This window comes from Harpegnathos saltator, unplaced genomic scaffold, assembly GCF_003227715.2.
Source record: "Harpegnathos saltator strain DR-91 unplaced genomic scaffold, Hsal_v8.6 scaffold109, whole genome shotgun sequence".
Taxonomy (NCBI): Eukaryota; Metazoa; Arthropoda; class Insecta; order Hymenoptera; family Formicidae; genus Harpegnathos; species Harpegnathos saltator.
Genome location: NW_020229883.1, coordinates 417,407 through 442,768, shown reverse-complemented (window position 1 = coordinate 442,768; position 25,362 = coordinate 417,407). Strand labels below are relative to the sequence as shown.

Genomic DNA, 25,362 nt, shown 5'->3' with positions numbered 1-25,362 from the left:
TATCGTAAAAAACTTCTTCGACAAAAGTTGCAGGAAATAAAAAAAGATATCCAATGGTGATTTTGACTTTTGATCTTGAAGTAACTTCAAGGTCAAATTAAGGTCAGTCCCGTTTTCTCAAATAGAAGCATATTTTTGACAGCGGAAATTGAAAGAGCGTAAAATATTACGTCCGGATATGTCCTTAGTTATGTTGACTTTTGACCTCTAGAGGTCATCTTAAGGTCAAAGGTCAAGGTCGCTTTTAAATACCTTTTTTTATTCCCTGCGACTTTTGTCGAATAAGTTTTTTACAACAACCAATATTTCCAGATTTATCCGGCCATACCGTAACTTATAAAAGTGTAAGGTTCAATGACCTTGAAATAACCTTTAGAGGTCAAAAGTCAACATGATTAAGGACATATCTGGATGTAATTTTTTACGCTCTTTCGATTTTCGCTATCAAAAACCTGCTTTTATTTGAAAAAACTGGGTTGATCTTTATTTGACCTTGAAGGTTACCTCAAGGTCAAAGGTCAAGGTCATCATTGAATGCCTTTTTTTATTTTTTGTAACTTTTGTCGAAGAAGTTTTTTACGATAACCAATATTTCAAGAGTTATTCGGCCGTACCGGAACTTTTTGAACACTATATAACAATCGTGCTTGTCGCGAGAGAATAGAGAGATAATATTTCGTACTACATATACACTCACGCGTGCGAGTACACACATACATATCATGAGCCGCAGTCACGGCGCAATACTGCGTGTATACAGGGTGTCTCAGAACTTTGGCACACAGGCTTCGTAGGGACATAGAGCTAAGTGAGAGGAACAAAAAAGCTATACCATAATGTGAAAATCCTAATAGTTTTTTAATTATAACAGCGCAAAGTTAGGCGTTTTCTACGCCCAGTGCAGCCTATAGACGCTCCGCGGCAAGCTGTGTGCGTAGGGGCTGAGCGATAACGCGTCTCGCGCTGACTGTTGCGATGGCGTCTTGACGCTTTGACGCCGCGCGACGGTCAGCGCGAGCCGCGTTACCGCTCAGCCCCCACGCACACAGCTTGCCGCGGAGCGTCTATAGGCCGCACTGGGCGTGGAAAACGCCTAACTTTGCGCTGTTATAATTAAAAAACTATTACGATTTTCACATTATGGCACAGGATTTTTTTGTTCCTCTCACTTAGCTCTATATCCCTACGAAGCCCGTATGCCAAAGTTCTGAGACGCCCTGTATGTATATGTATATACAGGGTGTATCTAAAAGTATGTTACAATTTTAAAGGGCGTATTCTAGAGGTCAAAATGAGAAAAGAAGTTCCTATAAACATGCATTTAAAAAATGCCTTCCCTCCGAGTTATAGCCCCCTAAAGATGAGGGGAAAAAGATCGTTGAAATTTTGCATAACGTAATAATTAATAATGACCTCGATAGTGACTTTCATTCTTATGTGGTTTTGACAATTTAATCCGATTTTGAGAGGGAAATATGGAGAGGGGTGCTAATTTTCAAATGGCCATATTCTTTTATTTTTTGTTCGCATCGAATATGACCATTTGAAAATTAGTATTCTTCTCCATATCTCTCCTTCAAAATTGGATCAAATTGTCAAAATCACATAAAAATCTAGGTCACTATCGAGGTTACTATTAATTATCACTCTTAATTATTAATTATTACGCTTGTGCAAAATTTCGACGATCTTTTTTCCCCCTAACTTTAGGGTGCTATAACTCGAAGGGAAGGCATTTTTGGACTCATATTTATAGGAACTTTTTTTTTATTTTGACCCCTAGAATACGCCCTTAAAATCTAACATACTTTTAGATATACCCTGTATACAGGGTGAGTCAATTAAAGTGTTACAGACTTATATCTTGGAAATGAATAATTTTAGAGAAAAATGTTTCAGACAAAAGTTGTATGGTGTCAAATGGGACATAAGAAGATATCATTGATTAAACCTTGATTACCCATTTGAAGGTTACGTGAAGGTCACCAACAATTTTTCAAATGGAATGCCCTACTTTTTTTGGTATATTCTTATAACGTATTTCAAGAGTTTTCCAAAACACTACAACAAAGTATTTTTTCGTTAAGTACATCCCGAGTTATGAAGCTTCAAAGTTGCCAAGTACCGCCGGCATTTGCATTATCCAAGGTGTACCGCGTGGAGATTGCACGGTCGGATTTACACCTCTTTGTATGTGCGTGTGCGTGTGTGTGCGTGCTCGCACGTAGGGCATTCCATTTGAAAAATTGTTGGTGACCTTCACGTAACCTTCAAATGGCTAATCAAGGTTTAATCAATGATATCTTCTTATGTCCCATTTGACACCATACAACTTTTGTCTGAAACATTTTTCTCTAAAATTATTCATTTCCAAGATATAAGTCTGTAACACTTTAATTGACTCACCCTGTATAATAAATCACACATTCTGTCTTGGCAAATATGTATTTATATTATAGTAAGCAAAAAACATCAAATTAATGTTTAGAAATGTTGATTTTATGAGTTTTTGAACGTTTTTTGAATAATATATTATATATACATTTAAAAAATATTTTGCAATATGATTTTTATATGTTGTTAAAATATTTTATAAAAAATTATAGCAAATATTTTTTAAATATTTTAACATTTATTTGATGTTAATGCAACAGTTAAAAATATTTATAATTTGATATTAAATTTGCGACATTATAACATTCTCATTTAAACATAACTGAAACTTCGAAATTATACTCAAAGTAAACACACTTCTATAAAGTGAAGAATTGGTGTAGTATTAAAGTGATAGATTTATAATCCGAAAGCCATTTCGGGTGTCTGAGTTCGTGTCCCACCAATACCAAGTGTGAATTTTTCAAATGTGATGTGACATGATATCAATAAAATAAACTATATAACACATCACTCAATAAGTTCGTAGGATGACATATAAATGGCGCTACTATTGACAAATCCATATGATTTTTAGGAAGTACTAACCTTTAAATGATACGTGTCAAAATTTCATGACAATCGGACGTTTAGTTCAAAAGTTACAGTGGTTTTAGTGACGCACGACGTCGACTCGTTTAAGCAACGCGTCGATGATCCAGCGGGCTGTTTGGGGCTATTTCAGCACAATAAAAAGGATTTTTTGATGCGATATGTGACAATGGATGAAACATGGATTCATCACTACACTCCAGAGTCAAATCGGCAGGAAAAGCTCCAGGGAAAGAGATTTGGCTACAATGAAGAAGTGATTGCCGAAACTGAAATCTTGCTAAAACGAGTCGACGTCGTGTGCCACTAAAACTACTATAACTTTTGAACTAAACGTCCGATTGTCATGAAATTTTGAAGGTTACATATCATTTGAAGGTTAGTACTTCCTAAAAATCATATGGATTTGTCAATAGTAGCGCCATTTATATGTCATCCTACGAACTTATTGAGTGATGTGTTATATAATATAACTATATAATATAATATAACTATATATAGGGTGTCCCATTTTAAGTGTCCACCCCAAATATCTCTTATTTTTGAGTTTAGAGAAAAATAGTTCAGATACGTTTTGTATGGTTTCGAGGGGGCCATAAGATGGTACCATTGATTTGACCTTGAAGAGTTATTTGAAGGTCAGGTAAAGGTTACCTCAATTTTTTTAGATGGCACTCCCTATTTTCTATTATATATTCTTCTAGATGACCTCGAGGGCTTCCCAAAACACTATAATCAAATGTTTTTTGGTGAAGTACTTTTCGAGTTATAAAGCTCGAAATTTACAAAATTTTGATAAAAATATAAAATATTTCGTAAAACATTCACTTTCCGATAGTCTTATCTTACATGATCCAACCAGTCAAGGCAAGATCCGAGCATGATCCAACCAGTCAAGCCAAGATCCGAGCATGATCCAGCCAGTCAAGGCAAGATCCGAGCATGATCCAGCCAGTCAAGACGAGATCCTGTATTACCTGATAATCAATGAACTGTAACAATTATGAAAGTGCAATTGTCAATTCTTTTAATGAAACAAATATCAAGAGACTTGTTTCAAATTTCTTACTTGGGCAACTGTCGGTATTTTGGTGAAGTCTCAGACAGACGCATATTATTATCCATTGACTATTTTGATAGGACAGGAATTTTTTGGCACTTTTTTTCTTTATAATTATGGCTGCTTATCCACCAAATGAAATTGTGGACGTGATTCGCATTTTGGGTGAGGCCAGGAATAATTACTCGGCAGCAGAAAGGTTTTATGCTGAAAGATTTCCAGACAGACGCCATCCTGATAGGAAAGTAATAAAAAGACTCTGCGACAGAGCTGAACAGGATATTCTTAGAAGAAACCGGCGAAAATCGGGTCCTGATGAAGTCACATCATTGACTGTTATAGGTGCCGTTGCTTTGAATCCTCAAATCTCTACGAGACAAATTGAGAGGCAATACGGTATATCTAAATCAACAGCCAATCGTGTGCTCAAGCTCAATAAGTTTCACCCATATCACATTCATCCAACTCAGCAATTGGAAGAGAGGGACTACCAACGCCGTGTACGTTTTTGTAACTGGGCTCGAGATCAAATCCAACAAAATCCCCGGTTCATTGCTGATACGCTTTTTTCTGATGAAGCCACGTTTTGTAATAGAGGAGGCGTTAATAGACATAACTGCCATTATTATTCAGATGCTAATCCACATTGGCAGAGAAGCCAAGAGTTCCAACGGCAGTGGTCCATTAACGTTTGGACAGACATCCTGGGAGATGTTATTGTTGATCCATATTTTTTTGAAGAAAATCTCAATGCGGCAATCTATCTAAGATTTCTTTAAGATGACCTGCCCAACCTCTTGAGACATGTCGACAATAATTTACTCAGACGAATGTGGTTCCAACAAGACGGAGCACCGGCTCATAGATCTCGAGCTGTTACACAATATTTAAAGAATAGATTTCCGAATAGGTGGATTGGTATGGGTAGCCGAGTTCAAGAATAACTCCCAAGATCACCCGACTTGACATCCCTAGATTTTTATTTCTAGGGCTACATTAGAGATATAGTTTATTCGCAAAAGCCTATAACCGTTGAAAATATAAAAAAACCGGATCAGACAGGCTTGCAGAAATATTAATGTAGGTGTTCTTGAAAAAGTTAAGGACGACTTTCACCATAGACTAGAGCTATGCATACAAGTAAATGGCTAAGTTTTTGAACACTTTAAGTAATTGTACACAAAAGAAGATCTTGCCTTGACTAGCTGGATCATGCTCGGATCTTGCCTTGACTGGCTGGATCATGCTCGGATCTTGCCTTGACTGACTGGATCATGCTCGGATCTTGCCTTGACTGGTTGGATCATGCTCGGATCTTGCCTTGACTGGTTGGATCATGTAAGATAAGACTATCGGAAAGTGAATGTTTTACGAAATATTTTGTATTTTTATCAAAATTTTGTAAATTTGGAGCTTTATAACTCGAAAAGTACTTCACCAAAAACATTTGATTATAGTGTTTTGAGAAGCTCTCGAGGTCATCTACAAGAATATGTAATAAAAAATAGGGGGTACTATCTAAAAAAATTGAAGTAATCTTCACGTGACCTTCAAATGACTCTTCAAAGTCAAATCAATGGTACCATCTTATGGCCCCCTCGAAACCATACAAAACGTGTCTGAACCATTTTTCTCTAAAATCAAAAGTAAGAGAGATATTTGGGGTGGACACTTAAAATGGGATACCCTGTATATAAACTAATAAAATAAACTAAATAAGTCAAGTAAAGCCAGCATAGACTAACAACTTTAAGAATCATTTCTATTACTAAAAAAAGAACAATAATTAGTTTTTAATTTTTGTACTGAGAAACATTACCAAAATGTTAACAAAACATTAGCATAATATTATTTATAACAACTTTACATTTGTGAATTCAACATTACCGAAACTTCCAAATAGGGGTCAAAGTTTGTTCATTATGATATTGTTCATTGTGGATTGCGTTTGTTTCTGCGTTCATGATCGAGAAGAAAAAGTAGAAAGAATCTTGATTCAAATTAGAGAAATATGGTTAAATATATTTTGTGTTTCTATATACAAGTGTGTGGATGTGTCAGTATAGCTTTAATCTAGTCGCTATTACACTCCGAATGCGGCGTCGTATGGCTGCATCCAAATCCGGATGCCTCAGGCTCTTCTTATCGGAACCGGTCGTTCCCCTGCGTTTTGTCTTCGGTGACGTCCTGTCAGTTTTCGGCGATGTCTGTGTCCCTAATGTCTGCGTTAGGACGTCCTCACCGGAGTAACGCGGGGACAGAGATCGTCCCACTCGAGAATCGGCCCGAGCTAGCCGGAACAGCGGCGATCGAGACAACCGTGGGGGTGTAAATTCCAAGTGTAGTAATATCCACTATAGTGACGTTGACTGAGCCTTTTTAGAAGAGATTGCAGCGAGGTGGTATCGTGGAATGTGTGCCATCGTTCAGGAGATGGAGTTCCCTTCCTTGTTGGTGAGGGTGTACGAGGACGTGGCGACCTTTTTACGTTTGCTGCAATGGGCTCTGGTGTCGGCGGTTTGTCTGGAGATTCGAGGCCGAATAGTTCCAGCAGCACCTTCTTGATTCCTCACTTCCTTGTCTTTCTAGAAAACTTTTCTTGTTCCCGCTCCAGGGAACAGTTACGATACGGCCGCAGGGTGTCTGCAGTGTGGCCCCCTCGGGATCGCGCATGTTTGTAATTTGCGTGCGCTTTGCAACGCGGACGCTTTTTCAGCGTCGAGTGCGCTTTGCAGCGCGGACAATTTACAGCGTGGAATGCGCTTTGCAGCGCGGACGCTTTTTCAGCGTCGAATGTGCCTTGCAGCGCGGACAATTTACAGCGTGGAATACGCTTTGCAGCGCGTTGGTTGCTAGTTTGTTTGCTCTAACTAGCACCAAGCTCTAGATCTGCTGGGCTTCCTGTAGTATACGTCTTTTATACGCCCCCGTCGGACTTTTAACTCCGAGTCGCGGGAGGTTGTTAACTTGCCGCCTAGCGGCGCTGCGGCGAGGCTCATTACGACGTAGTGGGTGGCTCGTACCCTCGTGTATCGCTCGTGTCAGTCTGTCAGTATCGATCGCCGTATCGATTCGACTGGTGGTGTTACTTGTTTACCACATTCAATGAGTTTTTACATTTGATTGGTATATTCTTTTAGATTTAAAAATATACATCAATCAAATGCAAGAGCTCACTTAGCGCTCAGTGAGCGGTTGTAGTACTGAATGCACCCATTATGATATAACGTTAGATACGACATATTTGAAAACATTACCTGTTACTGAATATCGTTATAATAACGTTGTAATAATGATCTTTTGCTGACTGAGTATATACACCTTTCTCTTTAAATGCAAAATTGCAATCAATATATTACAATGTATAGGTTAAGAACCATTTAAAACCCAATGCACGTCGCGTCCATCTCGATCAGCTGATTGAGTGCAAGGCTTACTGCGAATTTGCTGCAAATTTGCTGTCGTGTCTTGTATGCAAGCGTTGTTCGGTCTTTAGCGCCTATTTGGTGCAAAGTCATGCGCTGCAAAATTTACGCGATTTTTCCTGCAAATTTGTTGCAAGTTGCTCGGCACCAAACCTTGATGTCAAAACATAAGCCGAAAGAGGACACAGTTGGCTACGGTTTTGGCATCAAGTTTTGATCGAACTTGCTGTCAATTTGCGCTCAATTTGCAGTCATTTTACTCACTGGGTAATTGATAAAGTGTGCAGTTTGACAATGATAAAATTTAGAATTGGCACGAACTTTCTTGGTTATTTGATACATACATATTTAATGAAGAAAGAAAGTTCTTATATTATTTACTAAACAAATTCGATCAAAGTATACTCTCAACATTAATAACAATTAGTAATTCAGTATTGTATTTTGTACAGTGATGAGCCAACAAAGCAAGTGGAGCCTTTAAGACCCTCACAGGACAGCATACCGGGTGATAAAATTATTATCGAGGGATACGAAAATGGGACTGCAGACGATGTGCTCAATCCAAAAAAGAAAGTGTGGGAAAAGTTGCAGGCATGTATAGAATTAATCAGCTCATTAAATATTTATCGAATTTTTCTTTCCGTCCATATACAGGGTGTTAAATTTCAAACGTAACAGGTAAAAAATCTCGAAAACTATGAAATATATTTAAAAAAGCTAAAACACATGATTTCGAAGGGGAAGGAAAATGGCATTATCAGTTTTTTATTTGGAGGGCATTTTTAAGATCAGTTGAAGGTCAACTTAATTTTTTAAAATAAAGTCTAATTTTTTATTATATTTTTTTTTCTACCAACTAATTTGAACAACTTTTGTCTGAAATATTTTTTTATTTGCCAAATGTTTTTTTAAATATTTAAGAAAAACTTGGTAACTTTTTCAACATCCCACATAGCACCGCAATATTGCAGGAATATTACAGAAATGTTGCAGGAATATTACTAAAATATTGCATAAATGTGACAACAATATTGCAGAAATATTTAATGTCCTAGGCATAAGTCTCGCAGAAATATTGCGGGAATATTGTTATGATGTTGTAGGAATATTGTCACAATATCACAGGACTATTGCCACAATGTTGTTGAAATGTCGCCACAATCTTGCAGGAATACCTATGAAATATAGCCACAATACTGCAGAAAAATTGCAAAATATTGCCGAAATATTACTGCAATCGTGCAGGAATGTTGCTACAATATTTCTTAAATGTTGCTGCAATATTGCAGGAATATTACTGAAATATTGCATAAATATCACAGCAATATTGCAAAAATACTTAATGTCCTAGGCATAAATCTCGCAAAAATATCTCAAGCGTGGTCTACAATGGCAGTAAGCAGTAAGAAGTAAGCGTAAGCGGTAGGAAATAAACCAATCACAGTCGATTATGACAAAAATAATTAACTGTGGTTGGTCCATTTCTTACCATTCATGCTTTCTTCTTATTACTTACGGCCATTGTAGACCACGCTTTAGAAACACTGCGTTAAATAAAAAATGTTTCAGACGAAAGTTGTTTGACTTGAAGGGGGACATAAGATAGCGATAGCATTTTGTTAATAGATGGTGCCACTTTCAAGATATTCACTGACCATCAGTTTTTATAAATGAAAATCCCAATTTTTTATTATATCTTCTTTTTCTACCAATTAATTTGAACAACTTTTGTCTGAAACATTTTTTATTTGCTTAATATTTTTTGAGATATTTAAGGAAAACTTGGTAACTTTTCCAACATTTAACTTATGATATCTTGCTAATTATTCGTTGAAAGAAAATATAGTATTAGACTTTTTTACTTTATTTAATATCAAGAATATATTAATAGTGCCCTAACTTTTGTTAATTTAATAATTTTGAAATTTCCAAAGATCGATAAGTTAACAAAAGTTAGGGCACTATTATAATAATATATTCTTGATAGTAAGTAAAGTAAAAAAGTCTCATACTATTTTTTCTTTCGACGAATAGTTAGCGAGATATCGTAAGTTAAATGTTGAAAAAGTTACCAAGTTTTCCTTAAATATCTCAAAAAATATTAACCAAATAAAAAAATGTTTCAGACAAAAATTGTTCAAATTAATTGATAGAAAAAGAAAATATAATAAAAAATTCGGCTTTCCATTTATGAAAATTGATTGTCAGTGAATATCTCAAAAGTGGCGCCATTTATAAACAAAATGCTATCGCTTTCTTGTCCTCCTTCAAGCCAAACAACTTTTGTCTGAAACATTTTTTTATTTAACGCAGTGTTTCTGAGATATTTGTGATGTGACATTAAAATGGGATACCCTGTATATAAATTGTTTCACACTGCAGTATTACGGCGATAATCAGAAATATTACGTGGCGGTCTGACATGCTGGAATATAGCGGCAAAATTCCTGTGATATTGCAATGAGATTTATCATCGCGCAATAATGTTGTAATATTGCCACTATGTTGTCATACGATAGTCACATTGTAACATTGCAGTAATATTCCAGTGATATTGTAATCTGATATATCACTCTGTAATATTGTGATAATATTGCTGGAATATTATATAATAATCTTGTGATTTTGTAATATTGCTACGATATTATAATATTGCTTCAATATTGCTGCAATATTGCAGTGCTGTGTGGGATTTAATTTATGCTATCTCATTTATCTCGCTAACTATTCGTCGAAAGAAGAAATAGTATTAGACTTTTTTGCTTCATTCACTATCAAGAATATACTATAATAATGTCCTAACTTTTGTTAATTTAATAATTTTGTAATTTCCAAAGGTCGATAAGTTAACAAAAATCGGGGCACTATTGTAACAATATATTCTTGAGACTAAATAAAGCAAGAAAGTCTAGTACCACTTTTTCTTCCGACAAATAGTTAGCGAGATATAGGGATCCAATGATTTCTTAAAATATCGATAACGATATTATCGTCATTCATCGATAACGACAATATCGATAATTTTGAAAAATATCGATATTTATATCGATATTATATAAAATGTGTACATATAGGGGTATGCGTATAAAGGGTATACATGAAAAATTTAAAAAGATCTTTCAAAAATTTTTATCTTATAATTTATTGTCATATTCTTATTAGAAAATATATAATAAACTGCAGTCGTTTGTCGGAGATCACCGCATACATGGAGCAGGAGATCTATTACGCTTCAACGATTGAGGTGAAAATGATGAAAATAAGCGAATTTATTAGTGTTACGTCCTTTTTTTTATTTATTTATTTTTTTTTTTACGAGGAGGGAATCCATCATGGATACCTCCCATCCTCGGGGAAGGGTGGGGGGTTATGCCGGACTTTTACCGGCTAAACCCTCCCCGGGTAACACTGCGAAGGGCCCTGGATCGGGAGTTCGGGGCCGACGTAACTGCTTATCGGACCCCCGGATCCAGACAGTTGCCTGTCTACTTTTCCCTGAGGGATGGAGGGGGAAGGGGGAAGCGAGCCAAGGCTCCTCTTCGACCACCGTTCCCTCCTCCACTCCTCACGCCCTGTCCGACTGGGAAGGGGGAAACCGGCTTTAACTCATAAGGGGCTGCCACCGCTGGCCTCAAAGCCCGCTTCAACCACCGTTCCCAGCGGACAGGGCGCCGCCTTGTATGATGTTTGGCGACCAAGTGGGCCACCACCACTTGGTCGCCCCAGCTTTTGAGGACTGGTTGGGGCCCAGGTTCTGCCCTGCCATCCTGTGGCTTGCGTTTCTCCCTGCCTCACGCTCGGCGTCTCCTCGCACTGCCGCGCGGTGTGCCCACCCCGGCCACACCGGTAACATAGCCCGCTGCGGTCTACTGCAGCAGGACAATTGTACCTGGTGTGGCCGAAGCCCCAACACCTGAAGCACTGGGGTGGGTGGCTTGGCTGCCAGCATCGTGATGCTGACTGTTGACCACCCCAGTGCGAGACTTCCTTTTTTGGCCCCCGCGACTGCAGCGGACAAGGGCAGACGCGCCCACACTGCTCCCTTGCCTCGGGTTCCCCACTTTAGGGGTCCTATCTGAATTTTGTCTCTGTCGCAGCCCGCACTATTTGCTAGGGCTGCTGCGACTTTCTCTGAGGAGGCCGCCTCGTTGAACCCAACGGATCTCCCCTTTCAACATTGGGCGGCCAATCGCCGCCCCTGGCAATACCTCCCTAATTCTATCTGCCAATTGGTCAGCCTTTTCCCCCTCAGGGCCCGGATCCCTGACATGGACTATCAGGGCGCCATCGGCGCACCTCCCCGTGTCCACGCCAGGGATATTTAACTCCCTGAGGGAGATCTCCCTCGTAATTTTCCTTATCGCTTCGACCTATGAGGCTCCTCTCTCTAACCTCGCTGTTACCGCGGCTGTCGTTGGCAGCCGTGGCCACTTCTCATTCCTTTCCCTTAATGGGAGGAGCTCAGGTGGGCGTTGTATCGATCTCTTTATCGCTCCCCGACTCCCACTCTCATTCTTCTCCTGTGGTCGCGCTGCTACTTTCGCGGCCGGCATGTCTCTTCCTTCCTCCTCTCTCCCCTGCTTCCTCTTTCTTTTCCTATAATCCACGGCTGCCCACTCTATTTGCTGGACAGCCGTGGTCTCACCTTCTTCCTCCCTGGCGGGGGGTGCTATTTCTACTTGCACGGAGGCGTCGGATATCGACACCTCCGTCTGTACCGCTGAGCTAACCCCCCGCCACCTCTCCGTCTGGGTACCCGCCCATTTCTTTGATTTACCTTTCCTAACCCTTTTTAGCTTCTCCTCCAACTCCTTATTCTTCCCCTCGCTTTTAACCACTTGCGCTGGCAAAAAATTCACTGACGCGTGTACCAGAACGGTCCAGTGTAACTCGCTGAGAGGCGTCACACAGTGTTCGATGCCTTACAGAAATCGGAAAAAGATTTATATTTTCTAAACTAATTTATTTTTTTATTTATTTATTATATATTTATTTATTATATATTATATATTTTATTATATATTTATTAATTAAAAGACCTAGAACTTTTAATAGCTTTTTGAAGGGAATATAGAGCGTCGATTGATTATAAAATTATACAAATATAAATATTTAATTTATTTATTAATAATCATGCAAAGTGTGGTATCTCTCGAAACAGTCTGGAACATGTAATGGTACAAAGCATTTCTTACATTCCCATATAGTTTCACTTCGTTTTTTGTGTTTGGTACACACTCTACACCTTCGCTGTGGATTCTTTTTGACATTTGTGTCTGGCAAACAATCCCACCCGACGTGCCACGCACGTCGTTTTTGTTTCTGTGACAATCGCATGACGATGTACATACCACGTCGTTGGCGATTCTGTGACAAAAGCATTACGACGTGCGTGGCACGTCTTTCCAGCGCAAGTGGTTAACAAGGTTCTCTCGAATCTCCCTGCTCATCTTCCAGGTCTCCTCCTTAAGGAAGGTGATGCTTTCTAATTTTCCCTCGCACTCTTTTAGGCGACAGCGGTAATCCTCCCTTTCTTTTCTAGCTGTCGCCAATTCCTTCCTGGCTGACTCCAGCTCCTCTCTCAACTTCTTCCCTTTCTCTCTCTCATCTTGCCTCTCCTTTTCCCTTTCCTTTGCTGTCTCCTCCCATTCCTTGAAGGCATCCTTATAATCTTGGAGCTTTAATCGAAGGTACGCCATGCTTCGATGTAGCTCCCTAGCGTGCCCCCTCATCTTTTCCATATCTTCTTTACACTTTCCGATCCACTCGACGATCTCCTCGTCATCCCACTTCTCCAACTCGTCCTCCACACGTTCCTCCCATTCTTCAGTCCTTGCTTGCGAGTATGGGAGATCTTCATTGAACTCGAGATTTTTCGTAAGCCTCGGGTTTATCCTCATCGTGAATTTCGTAACCTCCTCCCGCACCCGTGCGGTCACAGAGAGCTGCGAGGAGCCCCCTGTACCTGAGGTCTCCGAGGTTACCTCTTCCTCCTCCGCTTTCCTTTTTCGTTTAGAGTCAGCCATTCTTTTAACTATCCTACTATTCCCCAGCGACTCAACCGACCGGGCATGCCGAAAACGTGACCCGACGGTGTCCCCGAGTTGCCCCGGGGAGCCGGTCTATCCTTCGGGCCCAGGGAGAGGCATCCTGGGCACTGGGTTCCGAGCCCCCTACTTCCGCCCAGACTTCCATTGCTGGGAGCCTGGCCGGTTTCGGGGGTCTCCAGCCTCCGACCTCTAGGGCACCGCGGGGGGCCCCGTGGAAGGAGGTAAGTCACTGGTGTCGCTACCCACCAGGACCCTTCCCCTACGGCGACCAGCGTGAACACGCTACCCGGGGGATGCCTTTAGGGTGTAACGATCGTCATCCCCCGGGCTCTCTCCGGGGGGCCGTGGCCCCGATCTCGGAATACGTCCGAGAGGCGCGGAGCCCCCCCCCGTCACCCCGGGTACCGTGAGGGTTCCAAACCCCACGGTGTGCAGACTTGGGTGTGGCCCGTCCCCTCAGGCTGCCGGAGCACCGGCATGCAACACCTTCGGGGACGGCTCCTACATACATGAGTCCACCCCCTTTGGCTGCCGGAGCACCGACATACAATGCCTCCAGGGGTAAATAACTCCTCCCGCCAGTCCCATACAGCCTTCCTGGAGTCCCTAGGTCGGCCGCCATCCTGGATTGAGTGCTCTTAGTCCAGTCCCTCCGTACAGACCATTCCGGCATGGTAGGATCTGCCAGGGACCGAAGCCCCCGCCGGCACAGCTCTGTACCAGGTCTGTAAATATGAAACCGAAATTTGCCCATAGATGGCCCTAGCTGTCAATGTAGTTACCGTCAAACCGCGTCTTTGGCGCCATTTCCATTTGTTGACATCTGACAAAGATTTTCAACTCACAACAATATAAGTTTCATACAACAACATAGTTTGTAATAGCGTTGAACATGTCGAATTTTGTGCCTGGAAGCTACGATTTGCGGACAACATTGATTTTCTGTTACCATTTGAAGAAAACTGCTGCAGAATCGCATCGAATGCTTGTCGAAACTTACGGTAAGCATGCTCTTGGTAAATCACAGTGTTTTGAGTGGTTTAAAAAATTTAAACGTAGCGATTTTGACGTGAGAAACGAAGAACGTGGAAGACCACCGAAAAAGTTTGAAGACAGCGAATTGCAAGCATTGTTGGATGAGGATGACGCTCAAACGCAACAACAACTCGCGGATCAATTAAATGTGATACGAGAAGCCGTCTCCATACGTTTGAAAGCCATGGGAAAGATCCAGAAGATGGGAAAATGGGTTCCACATGAACTGAATGAAAGACAGAAGGAAAACCGAAAAACCACTTGCGAAATGCTGCTCGCCAGGTATAAAAGAAAGTCATTTCTCCATTGAATTGTGACTGGCGATGAAAAGTGGATACATTTTGAGAATTCTAAACGTAAAAGATCATGGGTAACTCCAGGCGAACCATCGACATCGACTGCAAATCGCTATGGACGGAAGACAATGCTCTATGTTTGGTGGGATCAGAAGGGTGTGATCTATTATGAGCTGCTAAAACCTGGCGAAATCGTTCATACTGAACGCTACCGACAACAAATGATCGATTTGAATCAAGCTTTGCGTGAAAAACGATCAGAATATTAGAAACGGCAATATAAAGTGATTTTGCTTCATGATAATGCACCATCACACACAGCAAAACTGGTCAAGGAAACGATTGAAGCGTTTAGTTGGGAAATACTTTCGCATGCGACTTACTCACCAGACTTATCTCTGTCCAATTACTACTTATTTGCATCGATGGGATACGCACTTGCTGAGCAGCGCTTCACTTCTTACGAAAATGTACGAAAATGGCTCGATGACTGGTTTGCCTCAAAAGAGCAAGTTTTTTTGGCGTGGCATCCACAAATTCTCAGACAGGTGGGAAAAGTGTATAACTAGCGATGGGCAATACTTCGAATAAAATATTTTTTATCATTTTCATACAATAAATGTGTATTTTCCATACAAAAATTTCGGTTTCATATTTACATACCTGGTACTTCATCGGGACCTTCAAGCCCCCCCACCACGACAAGGTGGCACCCACGGGAGGACTAGTGTTACGTCTTAAAAGAGGAGCACAACCTTTTCTTTCGCATGAAAGACGAACCTCGTACACGCGTGCCAGGGAACGGCTCAGGAACCTTTTTTTTTGACGCTGGAGAAACCCCTTATGGGTACTCTCGATCCCTGAGGGGGGGGGGAGTCGAGGGTTATGTCAGACTCGCATCGATTAAAACTCCAGCGAGATACCTTTCACGTGGCTATATGCGGCGAGGGGCGGAGAGCGCAGGTAGGAAACCCTCTGCACATAATAGTTCCCTATTGCCTCGCCCCTTCGCCGCACCGTAAGCCGGTAGGCCACACCCTGGCCCCGCGCGCCGCGAGACTTTGTGAAGGGGGAGCTGAAGGCGAGGAAGGGAGTGTCGGCTTGTCTCGCAAGACTCGCCTCCTCAATCGCCGTTCCCGTGCAATGCCATCAGCGTCTCAAGCCTACTACCTCCCCCGGAAGGAAAAGTACTACCCGAAGGTTTCCTTGACCGCCGTTCCGAGCAGGGTACACATCGTCCCATACAACACGACGCGCGGAGCCACCGGCAGGGTAACCCTGTCCGGCTGCCGGCCAAACTGCACTAAGCCGGCGAGGGAGGGGAGGTCCAGCCCCCCTCCCTCACCCCACCTCGGATGGTCTGAGGTGGGGGTTCGGGGAAACGGGGCCCGGCCCCCACCAGGTTATCCCGTCTTCCCTTATAACGATCCCCCCAATCCTCCGGGAGAGAGAACCCTTTCTCTCATCCCCCCGGACTAATCCGGAGGGAGAGAATCACCCCGTCGGACTTAAGGGGATCTCCCCCTGCGTTTTCACGGGGGGGGGGCAGAAATCAGCCGGGGGTCGTGCAGCTATATCAGGAGTCCAGGAGCGAGGGCCCACCTCCACCACAAAATGCAGAGAAGGGAGGGTAAACAGGTCCCCCCCCGCGGCCCCCACCTTCGCCCCCACCACGTGCACGCGAACGCGTCCGCCTCCGCCGTCTAACCGACGGCAACTACGTCCCCCCCCCACCAGTTGCGGGCGTGGAAACATGCCCGCCCTCAACGGGTCCCTTGTTGGGGGGGCGACCGCGACGACGCGCAGAGCGTCCGCCGCCCCCTTTTCGCTGTGAGGCCAGGCAGCACACCGGACCAGCCATACGGTGACCGGCCTTACGCCCAGCCTCGCGGCACACTGCACACTCCGGTGCATTATCGCACACGCGTGCGGTGTGCCTGCCCAGGCCACACCGGAAACACAGGCCGCTGCGATCTGCAGTGGCTGTGCAGTTTGATCTTGTGTGGCCAGGGCCCCAACATCTGAAGCACTGAGCCGGTCTGGCCGCCAGCAATGTAACACCGACGGCCGACCAGCCCAGTGCAAAGCTTGCTCCCTTGGCCGCTTTCACCGCGGCCGCCAGTGGCAGGCGAGCCCATTTTATCCCTCGGCTCCTCGCTCCCCATCGGAGGGGGCCGAACTGGATGGCCTCAGCAGCGCATCCTGCGCTTCGTGCCAGGGCCGCCCTAAGATCCTCGAGGGAGGCCGCCTCGTTAAAACCAACGAGGCGAACCTCCTCCTGTACCGGGCGGGCTATCTCCGCTTCGGGCAAAACTGCCCGAAGCCTCTCCGCAAGCTATCGGCTTTGACGCTCTCGGGGCCCGGATCCCGGACTCGGATAATCAGAGTGCCGTCCGCGCTCCGGCCGACATCCACAGCCGGGATATCAAAGTCCCCGAGGGAGATCCCTTCTGCCCGCTTCAGGGCCTCCGCATAGGAGGCCCCTTGCCGCAACCTCACGGTGACCGCGGCCGTCAGTCGCGGCCATCTTCGCCCCTGCGTGGGAGGAGTCGGTTTGGTGGGAGGCACTCCACCCCGGCCCCTGTCCCGTCTTTCCGATTCCCTGCCTCTTATAGCGGAGTGGGGTGGTCCGGGGGAAGGCTGTCTCCCTCCCTCCACTTCCCCCTTCGCTTCCCATCCCGAGGCTGTTGCGAGCGCCCAGTTGTACTGGCTGCTGGCGTCCTCACAGCTTCCTCACCTTTCCTTTTCCTGCGGTTCACGGTCGTCCAAACCCTTTCCTCTCAGGGGACGACCGAGGCCGCATTAACCCTACCCAATGCCGGAGCGGGGGGCCCTTCTATCTGCGTCCCGACAGACACTCTCTGCCCGACCTAGCTTCCAGACCCTCCACTCCGACACACCCCATTCCTCGTCGGTCTGGACTTGGACCGACCTCCTTCCCAGTTCTTCACCTCTCTGCGTTTGGGTGTGGGCGTGCTCCTTGACTGCCTTCACGCCCACTCCCACAGTCCTTTTTCCTGGTTTTCATCGAGACGACTCCAGCTCCAACCTACTGCTGGCCAATTGGCCCTTGAGGAGCCTAATCTCCTCTCTCAGGGCCAGCTCAGCTCCCTCCACCCCTTCTCTGCGTTTCTTAGCGTTATCAAACTCCCTACGTCTTTTGTCCAGCTCTTCAGCAATATCCTTCCTGAAGTCCTCACTGAACTTTAACTTCTTCCTCAATTCATCGCAAATCCTATATAATCCTCTCGCATCCTTGCCCAGGGCCCATATAAAATCCTCCATATCATCCAGGACATCAGTGGCCTGTATTTCCTCCTCCTCATCCCATCCTCCCGTTCCCGTGACCAACTTGAGGAGGTCTTTCAGCCTTTGCATGCTGTCAGTCTCCCATTTTTTATGGATTTCCTGGAATATCGCATATCCGCAGGGATCTCCACCTCCTCTCCTATCCACTTAGATAGGGTTCTCCTCGTCTCCGTGGAGGGCCCTGAGGCCTCCGACGATAGTTCAACTTCCTCCTCTTGCCCCTTCTTCCTCCTCTTTTTCTCAGTCCCTTTTGTGTTATCTTTGTCTGGCATTGAGTCGTCAAAACTCACCATTGCTGCCGGCTCGACCGACCGGACATGCCCGCGCCGGCAGAGAAATGACTTACCGATATCCCCGAGTTCCCCCGGGGAGTCGGTTTATTCCACAGGCCCAGGGAGAGGCATCCTGGGCACGGGGATCCAGCCCCCTACTGCCGCCCCACCTCCTATTGCTGGGAGGTAGACCGGTTTCAAGGGCGTCCAGCCTCCGACCTCTGGGGTACCGATAGCAGCGCCGCTACGCGGGGGACCCCGTGGAAGGAGTTAGGTCACAGGTGTCGCAACCCACTGGGACCGCTCCCCCACGGCAGCCAGCAAACCTCGCCGCCCAGAGGATGAGTTTAGGGATGATGCGATCCCCATCCCCCGGGCTCGCCCCGGGGGGCCCCGGTCCCGACCTCGGAATACGTCCGAGCGGCCCGGAGACCCCCCCCCGCCAGCCCGGGTACCGTGAGGGGTCCCAAACCCTCACGGTGTGCAGACCCGAGTGTGACCTGTCCTTTTGGGCTGCCGGAGCATCGGCGTGCAATGCCCTCAGGGACAGAACTCCCACAACGAGGGTAAGATCCTGCCTTTCCGACTGCCGGAGCACCGGCGTGCAATGTCGGAGGGGTGGGGTCCTTCTCCTCGACCTCAAACCAAAAGTGGTCAAGCCTGACCATCACTGGTCAGGCCGCCATGTCTTCCCTGGTTGCTCTTAGTCCAGTCCCTCAGTACAGACCACTCCGGCATGGTAGAACCTGCCAGGGGCCAAAGCCGCCGCCGGCACAGCTCTGTACTTCATTGGGACCTTCAAGCCCCCTTGCCCCCATGTCAAGGTGGCACTCTCGGGGGGGCGGGTCAGGGTCTCTTTACTCGGTCACTGACGTACGACGAGTGGTCTGTTTTTCGGTCAAGGACGCGAAATCCTTTACCGGGGATAGAACTATGAGTCAACTGTTGTAAGAATGGGGGATTTTGAAATCAATTGGATGAAAATAAATTAGTAACAGATTTATTAAAATGAAGATGATAGCAAATGATACGACGGAGCGGTTTAACGTATGACAATTTATACGAATGGTTGTTTGTGTGTGTGTATGTGTGTGTGTGTGTGTGTGTGTGTGTGTGTGTGTGTGTGTGTGCGTGCGTGTGTGTGTGTGTGTGCGCGTGTGTGCGCGTGTGTGTGTGCGTGTGTGTGCGCGCGTGTTTGTACGTGTGTGTGTGTGTGCGTGTGTGTGTGCGCGTGTGTGTGCGTGTGTGTGTGTGCGCGTGTGTGTGCGCGCGCGCGCGCGCGTGTGTGTGTGTGTGCGCGTGTGTGTGTGTGTGCGCGTGTGTGTGTGTGTGTGCGTGCGTGCGTGCGTGCGTGTGTGTATGCGTGCGCGCGTGCGTGCGCGCGCGCGTGTGTGTGTGTGTGTGTGGAGAGAGAGAGAAGTGGAAAAAGGAATGAAAAAAAGGGAAGGATTATGAATAGAGAGTTAAACAAACTTATGCTGATTCCGGGTGTTTCACGCACGGAAGACAATAATTGAAAATAGTCCACGTGGGGTCCGTTTGCCAATGTCCAATTGCTGACAGCCGATTCTTTGGTTGAGGAAGGTTGGCGAGACCTCACTGAGAATGGTATTCACTGCGCACTTGCCACAGATCACGTTTTTATCAAAATGTCTATATGTTCGGATATCTGGGTGTTCTAAAGATCTGAAGGGTTAATGCTCTGAATACTCGGATAATTTTAAAATTTGAATCTGGAATACTTGAATGCTCGAATGCTTGAATAACTTTTAAATCTGAATCTGGAATGCTCAAATCTGAATTCTAAATTCTGAATATCTGAGTGAGAGTGCTCGCGGAGGCATATGTCGCGGTTTTTATACTGATGATCGGAGGCAGGACCCGCCAGGGTAGGTAGAGAGATGGCCTTTTGGGAAGGGGTGAAGCCCCAAGGAGAGCCCAATGATGTCAAAGATTTAATTAGTGAATTTTTAGTATTGGTCCTGGTTGATCTTAGTGAGAAAAAGTCTTAGCTATTAGAAGTTAGGAGCGAAGTTAAAAGACATTGTGGGAGGAGACAGTTAGTTCTAGAAGACATGAATATAGATGGGATAAGGGGTGGAGCGTGGATGTTTCATAGTTTTGGGTGGATAGGTTATGATTAGACACGACAAGTGTGATGGTGGTGGATTCTTGTGGGGTAAAGAGATGTATACAAGTGGCCAGCTGGAAAAGTCAAGATGCCGAAAATCAAGAGCTGAGATCAGATTTTACGACTAAGCTTTGTTGTTAGGCAGCATATGGTTTTAGATAAGAGAGATGTAGGTTTCAAAGTTTTAGAGCAGGAGTGTTTCGAGTTGCTTTGTTCTACTATAGATCTGTTAGCGCAGAGTTTCAAATTTTTATAGCTAAGCCGACGGACACATTTGGCGAACACTACCCAAATATAAACTCTAGATTTTTACAACAGGGCACTGTTTCCTGCTATGAAATTTTCCTGAATCGCCTTTCATTTGGCGCGACGGCTGTTCGCTAGACGGGTCTGTTTCCTATGTTATATTTATATACAGGGTGTTTGAAAGCTTATCATGTAGACGAAAGTTGGAGATAGATTGGGTGTAACCGAGAAGAAAAGTCATGTACCATAATGTCAAATTGGCAATAGTTATCGAGTTATTAATTAAAACATGTGAGCGAACGAGTGCGTAGAGAGCGGAGGGCGGTCGCAGTAAGCACGTAGACATTTGATACAGGCGGAGTCAGCGAGTGACGGTAGGCGAGCACGTGCGTTGCCCCTCGCCGCGCGCGCTCGCCTACCGCCACTCGCTGACTCCGCCTGTATCAAATGTCTACTGCGGCTTACGTGCTTACTGCGGCCGCCCTCCGCTCTTTACGCGCTCGTTGGCTCACATGTTTTAATTAATAATTTGGTAACTATTGCCAATTTGACATTATGGTACATGACTTTTCTTCTCGGCTACACACAATCTATCTCCAACTTTCGTCTGCATGATAAGTTTTCAAACATCTTGTATATATATATTCCTATTATATAGTTATATTAGGAGAATAGAAGTTCGAAAGGAGAGAGAGAAAAGAGAAGAGGAAAAAAAAATTTTAATTAATTGTCCGGAGTTCGCAGGACGTAGCACTAGATAGACATCTACCAATTACATAATATATATTCCAGTGAATTCACTCACTTTTGTAATTTTCATCTCGATCGTAGAACCGTAATAGACCCCTAGAACTGTAATTGAAGAATATAAAATATCAATAAAATTCATATTTATATATCGATTTTTTCAGAGACAAAAAAATATTGATAAATATTCGATATTTGTCTCGATATATCGATATTTCGATATTATCGATTTATCATTGCATCCCTAGCGAGATATCGTAAGGTATATATTGAGAAAGTTATCAAGTTTTCCTCAAATATCTCAAAAAATATTAAGCAAATGAAAAAATATTTCAGACAAAAGTTGTTAAAATTAATTGGTAGAAAAAAAAGATATAATAAAAAATTGTGCTTTCTATTTAAAAAAAATTAAGTTGACCTTCAATTGACCTTGAAAATGCCCTCCAAATAAAAAACTGATAATGCCATTCTCTTTTCCCTTCGAAATCATGGAACACGTGTTTTAGCTTTTTTTAATATCTTTTATAGTTTTCGAGTTTTTTTACCTGTTATCTTTGAAATTTAACACCCTGTATATGCATCATATAATATAGGGTGAATCATTTAACCTGGAATTTTATAATATCTCGAAAAATACGCATCGTACAGATAAATTTGCCGAATCGAAACTTTAATATCTCCGAGGGGAGCATCCGTTAGTACTAAATTACGCTCACCCCCACACAAATTTGCCGCCCGTCCCTGTGGGCGGGGCGGCAGATTCGGATTCTACGTCGAAAGCTACGTACGATTTGTCCGAAAAAATTTTTTCGATTCGCGACAGATGGCGCTATAATCACAAGAAATGGAACCGAAATCAAAAGAATCAAAAAATAGAAAAGCACGTATTTAGTATTTTTCGACGGGCTATTCAATGATGTTACGGTTGCCCCTCCACCTCCTGTGGGCGGGGTGGTTGGTTAATAAACTACTTTTAGGGTAACCCAGGAACAACGACGGGGACGTAGTAATTTTCTGTTCCCTTGGGTGCTTGATTAACGTGAGTCCCCTTGGCTCTCACTGTTCAAGTAAATGCTCGAAATGGTGACCATGAATTTCAATACAATTGTCGATCCGCGTTTCAAATGACTGTACACAACTGAGAAGTACGTCTCTAGTAATGGGCACAAGCATTCCTGATTCGTTCAATCATATTCTCATGAGTTGTTGTTGTGAGAATTATTGTATATTAGTTGTAGAAAGTAGTATTTATACCTAATAAAGATTAACAAGGAACAATTTACTTTGTTACACAATGTGAAAATGGACGTGTTAACTTTACAAGAGAAAATTGAAATGGTTCTTGTTTATGGAGAATCTGGCAAGAATCTTGATAATGCTGTCAACCTTTATGCTCAGCGTTTTCTGGACAGGCCGCGATCACGCACTTCGTTTTTCCATACTGTCAAACAGTTTATTGCCGAAGGAAGTGTTCGACCTAAAAAAAGGATCCGTCGAAAAACAGTAACTGGAGAAGATAATGCAATTGCTGTATTAGCCGCAGTGGCTTATAATCCCCACGTCAGTACACGAGAAATAGCTCGCGATTGCGGAGTGTCTCAAAGCAGTGTTTGGAGAATTTTAAAGCACCGTAAATATCATCCTTACCACGTATCTTTGCACCAAGATCTTCATGGCGTTGATTTCGAAAATCGCTTAACATTTTGTCAGTGGGCATGGGAACAAATACAAATGAATCATAATTTCTTTCGTTGGGTATTATTTTCTGACGAATCAACTTTTACAAACCAGGAGCTGTTAATCGACATAATATGCATTATTGGAGTGTTGAAAACCCACACTGGCTGCGTCAGGTTGAGCATCAGCGTCCTTGGTCTATCAACGTGTAGTGCGGGATAATTGACGACAAACTCATCGGCTCCCACATCTTTGAAGGCAATTTAAACGGTGAAATGTACCAAGACTTCCTGGACAATGAACTGCCACAGTTACTTGAAGATGTAAGTTTAGAAGTGCGACAGAACATGTGGTTTCAACATGACGGTTGTCCGGCGCATTATCCGGTAGTAGCACGCGAAGTACTTGATCGCGATTTCCACGGTTGCTGGATCGGTAGAGCTGGTCCGATAAATTGGCCTGCCAGATCATCAGATCTAACTTTGCCAGATTTTTTTTTGTGGGGATACCTGAAAGAAAGAGTGTACCAACGAGTACCAATAACTCGTGAGAATATGATTGAACGAATCAGTGATGCTTGTGCCCATATTACTAGAGACGTACTTCTCAGTTGTGTACAGTCATTTGAAACGCGGATCGACAATTGTATTGAAGTTCAAGGTCACCATTTCGAGTATTTACTTGAACAGTGAGAGGCAAGAGGACTCACGTTAATCAAACACCCCGAAAAGTGAGAGGCAAGGGGACTCACGTTAATCAAGCACCCAAGGGAACAGAAAATTACTACGTCCCCGTCGTTGTTCCTGGGTTACGCTAAAAGTAGTTTATTAACCAACCACTCCGCCCACAGGAGGTGGAGGGGCAACCGTAACATCATTGAATAGCCCGTCGAAAAATACTAAATACGTGCTTCTCTATTTTTTGATTCTTTTGATTTCGGTTCCATTTCTTGTGATTATAGCGCCATCTGTCGCGAATCGAAAAAATTTTTTCGGACAAATCGTACGTAGCTTTCGACGTAGAATCCGAATCTGCGATAAAAAATAGGGGTTCCTATTTAAGATTTCAAATTTGCCGCCCGCCCCGCCCACAGGGGCGGGCGGCAAATTTGTGTGGGGGTGGGCGTAATTTAGTACTAACGGATGCCCCCTTCGGAGATATTAAAGTTTCGATTCGGCAAATTTATCTGTACAATGCGTAGTTTTCGAGATATTACAAAATTCCAGGTTAAATGATTCACCCTGTATAATTCAAAATACTAAACAAGTGACATATTGTGCAACAGAATTATATATGATACCTGTTTTTAGACTGATTTGATAGTGAATGAAGATGGCGTAGCTTGTTGGAATGGAAGCTTATTAATCACTTCGATGGGCGGCAAGATAACAAGTGACACTCTTAAAAATGTTGCGATTAAATAATATATTGGAAATATAGAGATATTAGCTTTATTGTTTATTTCATTGATTTTATTTATTTGTAATATTGTTTATATTTTTATAAACAATATATTTTATCTTTTATATTTTTCCAACATTTAACAAATATACTTATGCAAATATAAAATTATTTATAATTATATACACGGTCTGTCCAGTAGAAAAGGTAGCTAGTTGTTTTCGCGTAACCAGTAGCACCATCTTTGAATGAATATATGCAAATATATGTAATGACATATTTAAGCTTTCACTACCAAACACTTCAAGGTGCTAGCATCTCTCGGTCGTTCGTAATGATATAAAATGTGACAATATCTTTCGAGCGTCAGTCGGAAAAACAACAATGGGACAATGTACTAACATTAAATTAAATTTTAAATTGGATAAAAGTGCCACAGAAATTTGCGAAATCATTCAAACTCTTTGTGGTAGTAAAATAATATGTAAAAAGAACGTTTTTAAGTGGATTGCAAGATTTCGTGATGGCAGAGAGCATTGAAGACGATCCACGACCAGGTCCATCAGTAACAGTCTGAACTGAAGAAAATGTCTCAAAAAGCGGCTGAAATTCTTTGAAGTGATTATTATGTGTTTGCCAGGCACATTGAGAAGTTCACTGGCATCCTAAATCTATTATTCATCTCATTCAGCAATATTTCGTACGTGATTTCTTGGCCAAGTAAA

General features: G+C 43.4%; 1 protein-coding gene across 1 annotated transcript in view; it reads left to right on the top strand.

Moving 5' to 3' along the window:
• TyrRS (Tyrosyl-tRNA synthetase) overlaps positions 1 to 24,697 on the top strand; it is a 58,384-nt gene extending 33,687 nt beyond the window's left edge. Inside the window, exons 7-8 of the mRNA XM_025300475.1 lie at positions 7,923 to 8,064; positions 24,547 to 24,697. Coding sequence (XP_025156260.1) covers positions 7,923 to 8,064; positions 24,547 to 24,660 — 256 coding nt within the window. The 3' untranslated portion in view covers positions 24,661 to 24,697. The remainder of the gene's footprint in view (positions 1 to 7,922; positions 8,065 to 24,546) is intronic.
• Positions 24,698 to 25,362: the final 665 nt, after the last annotated feature.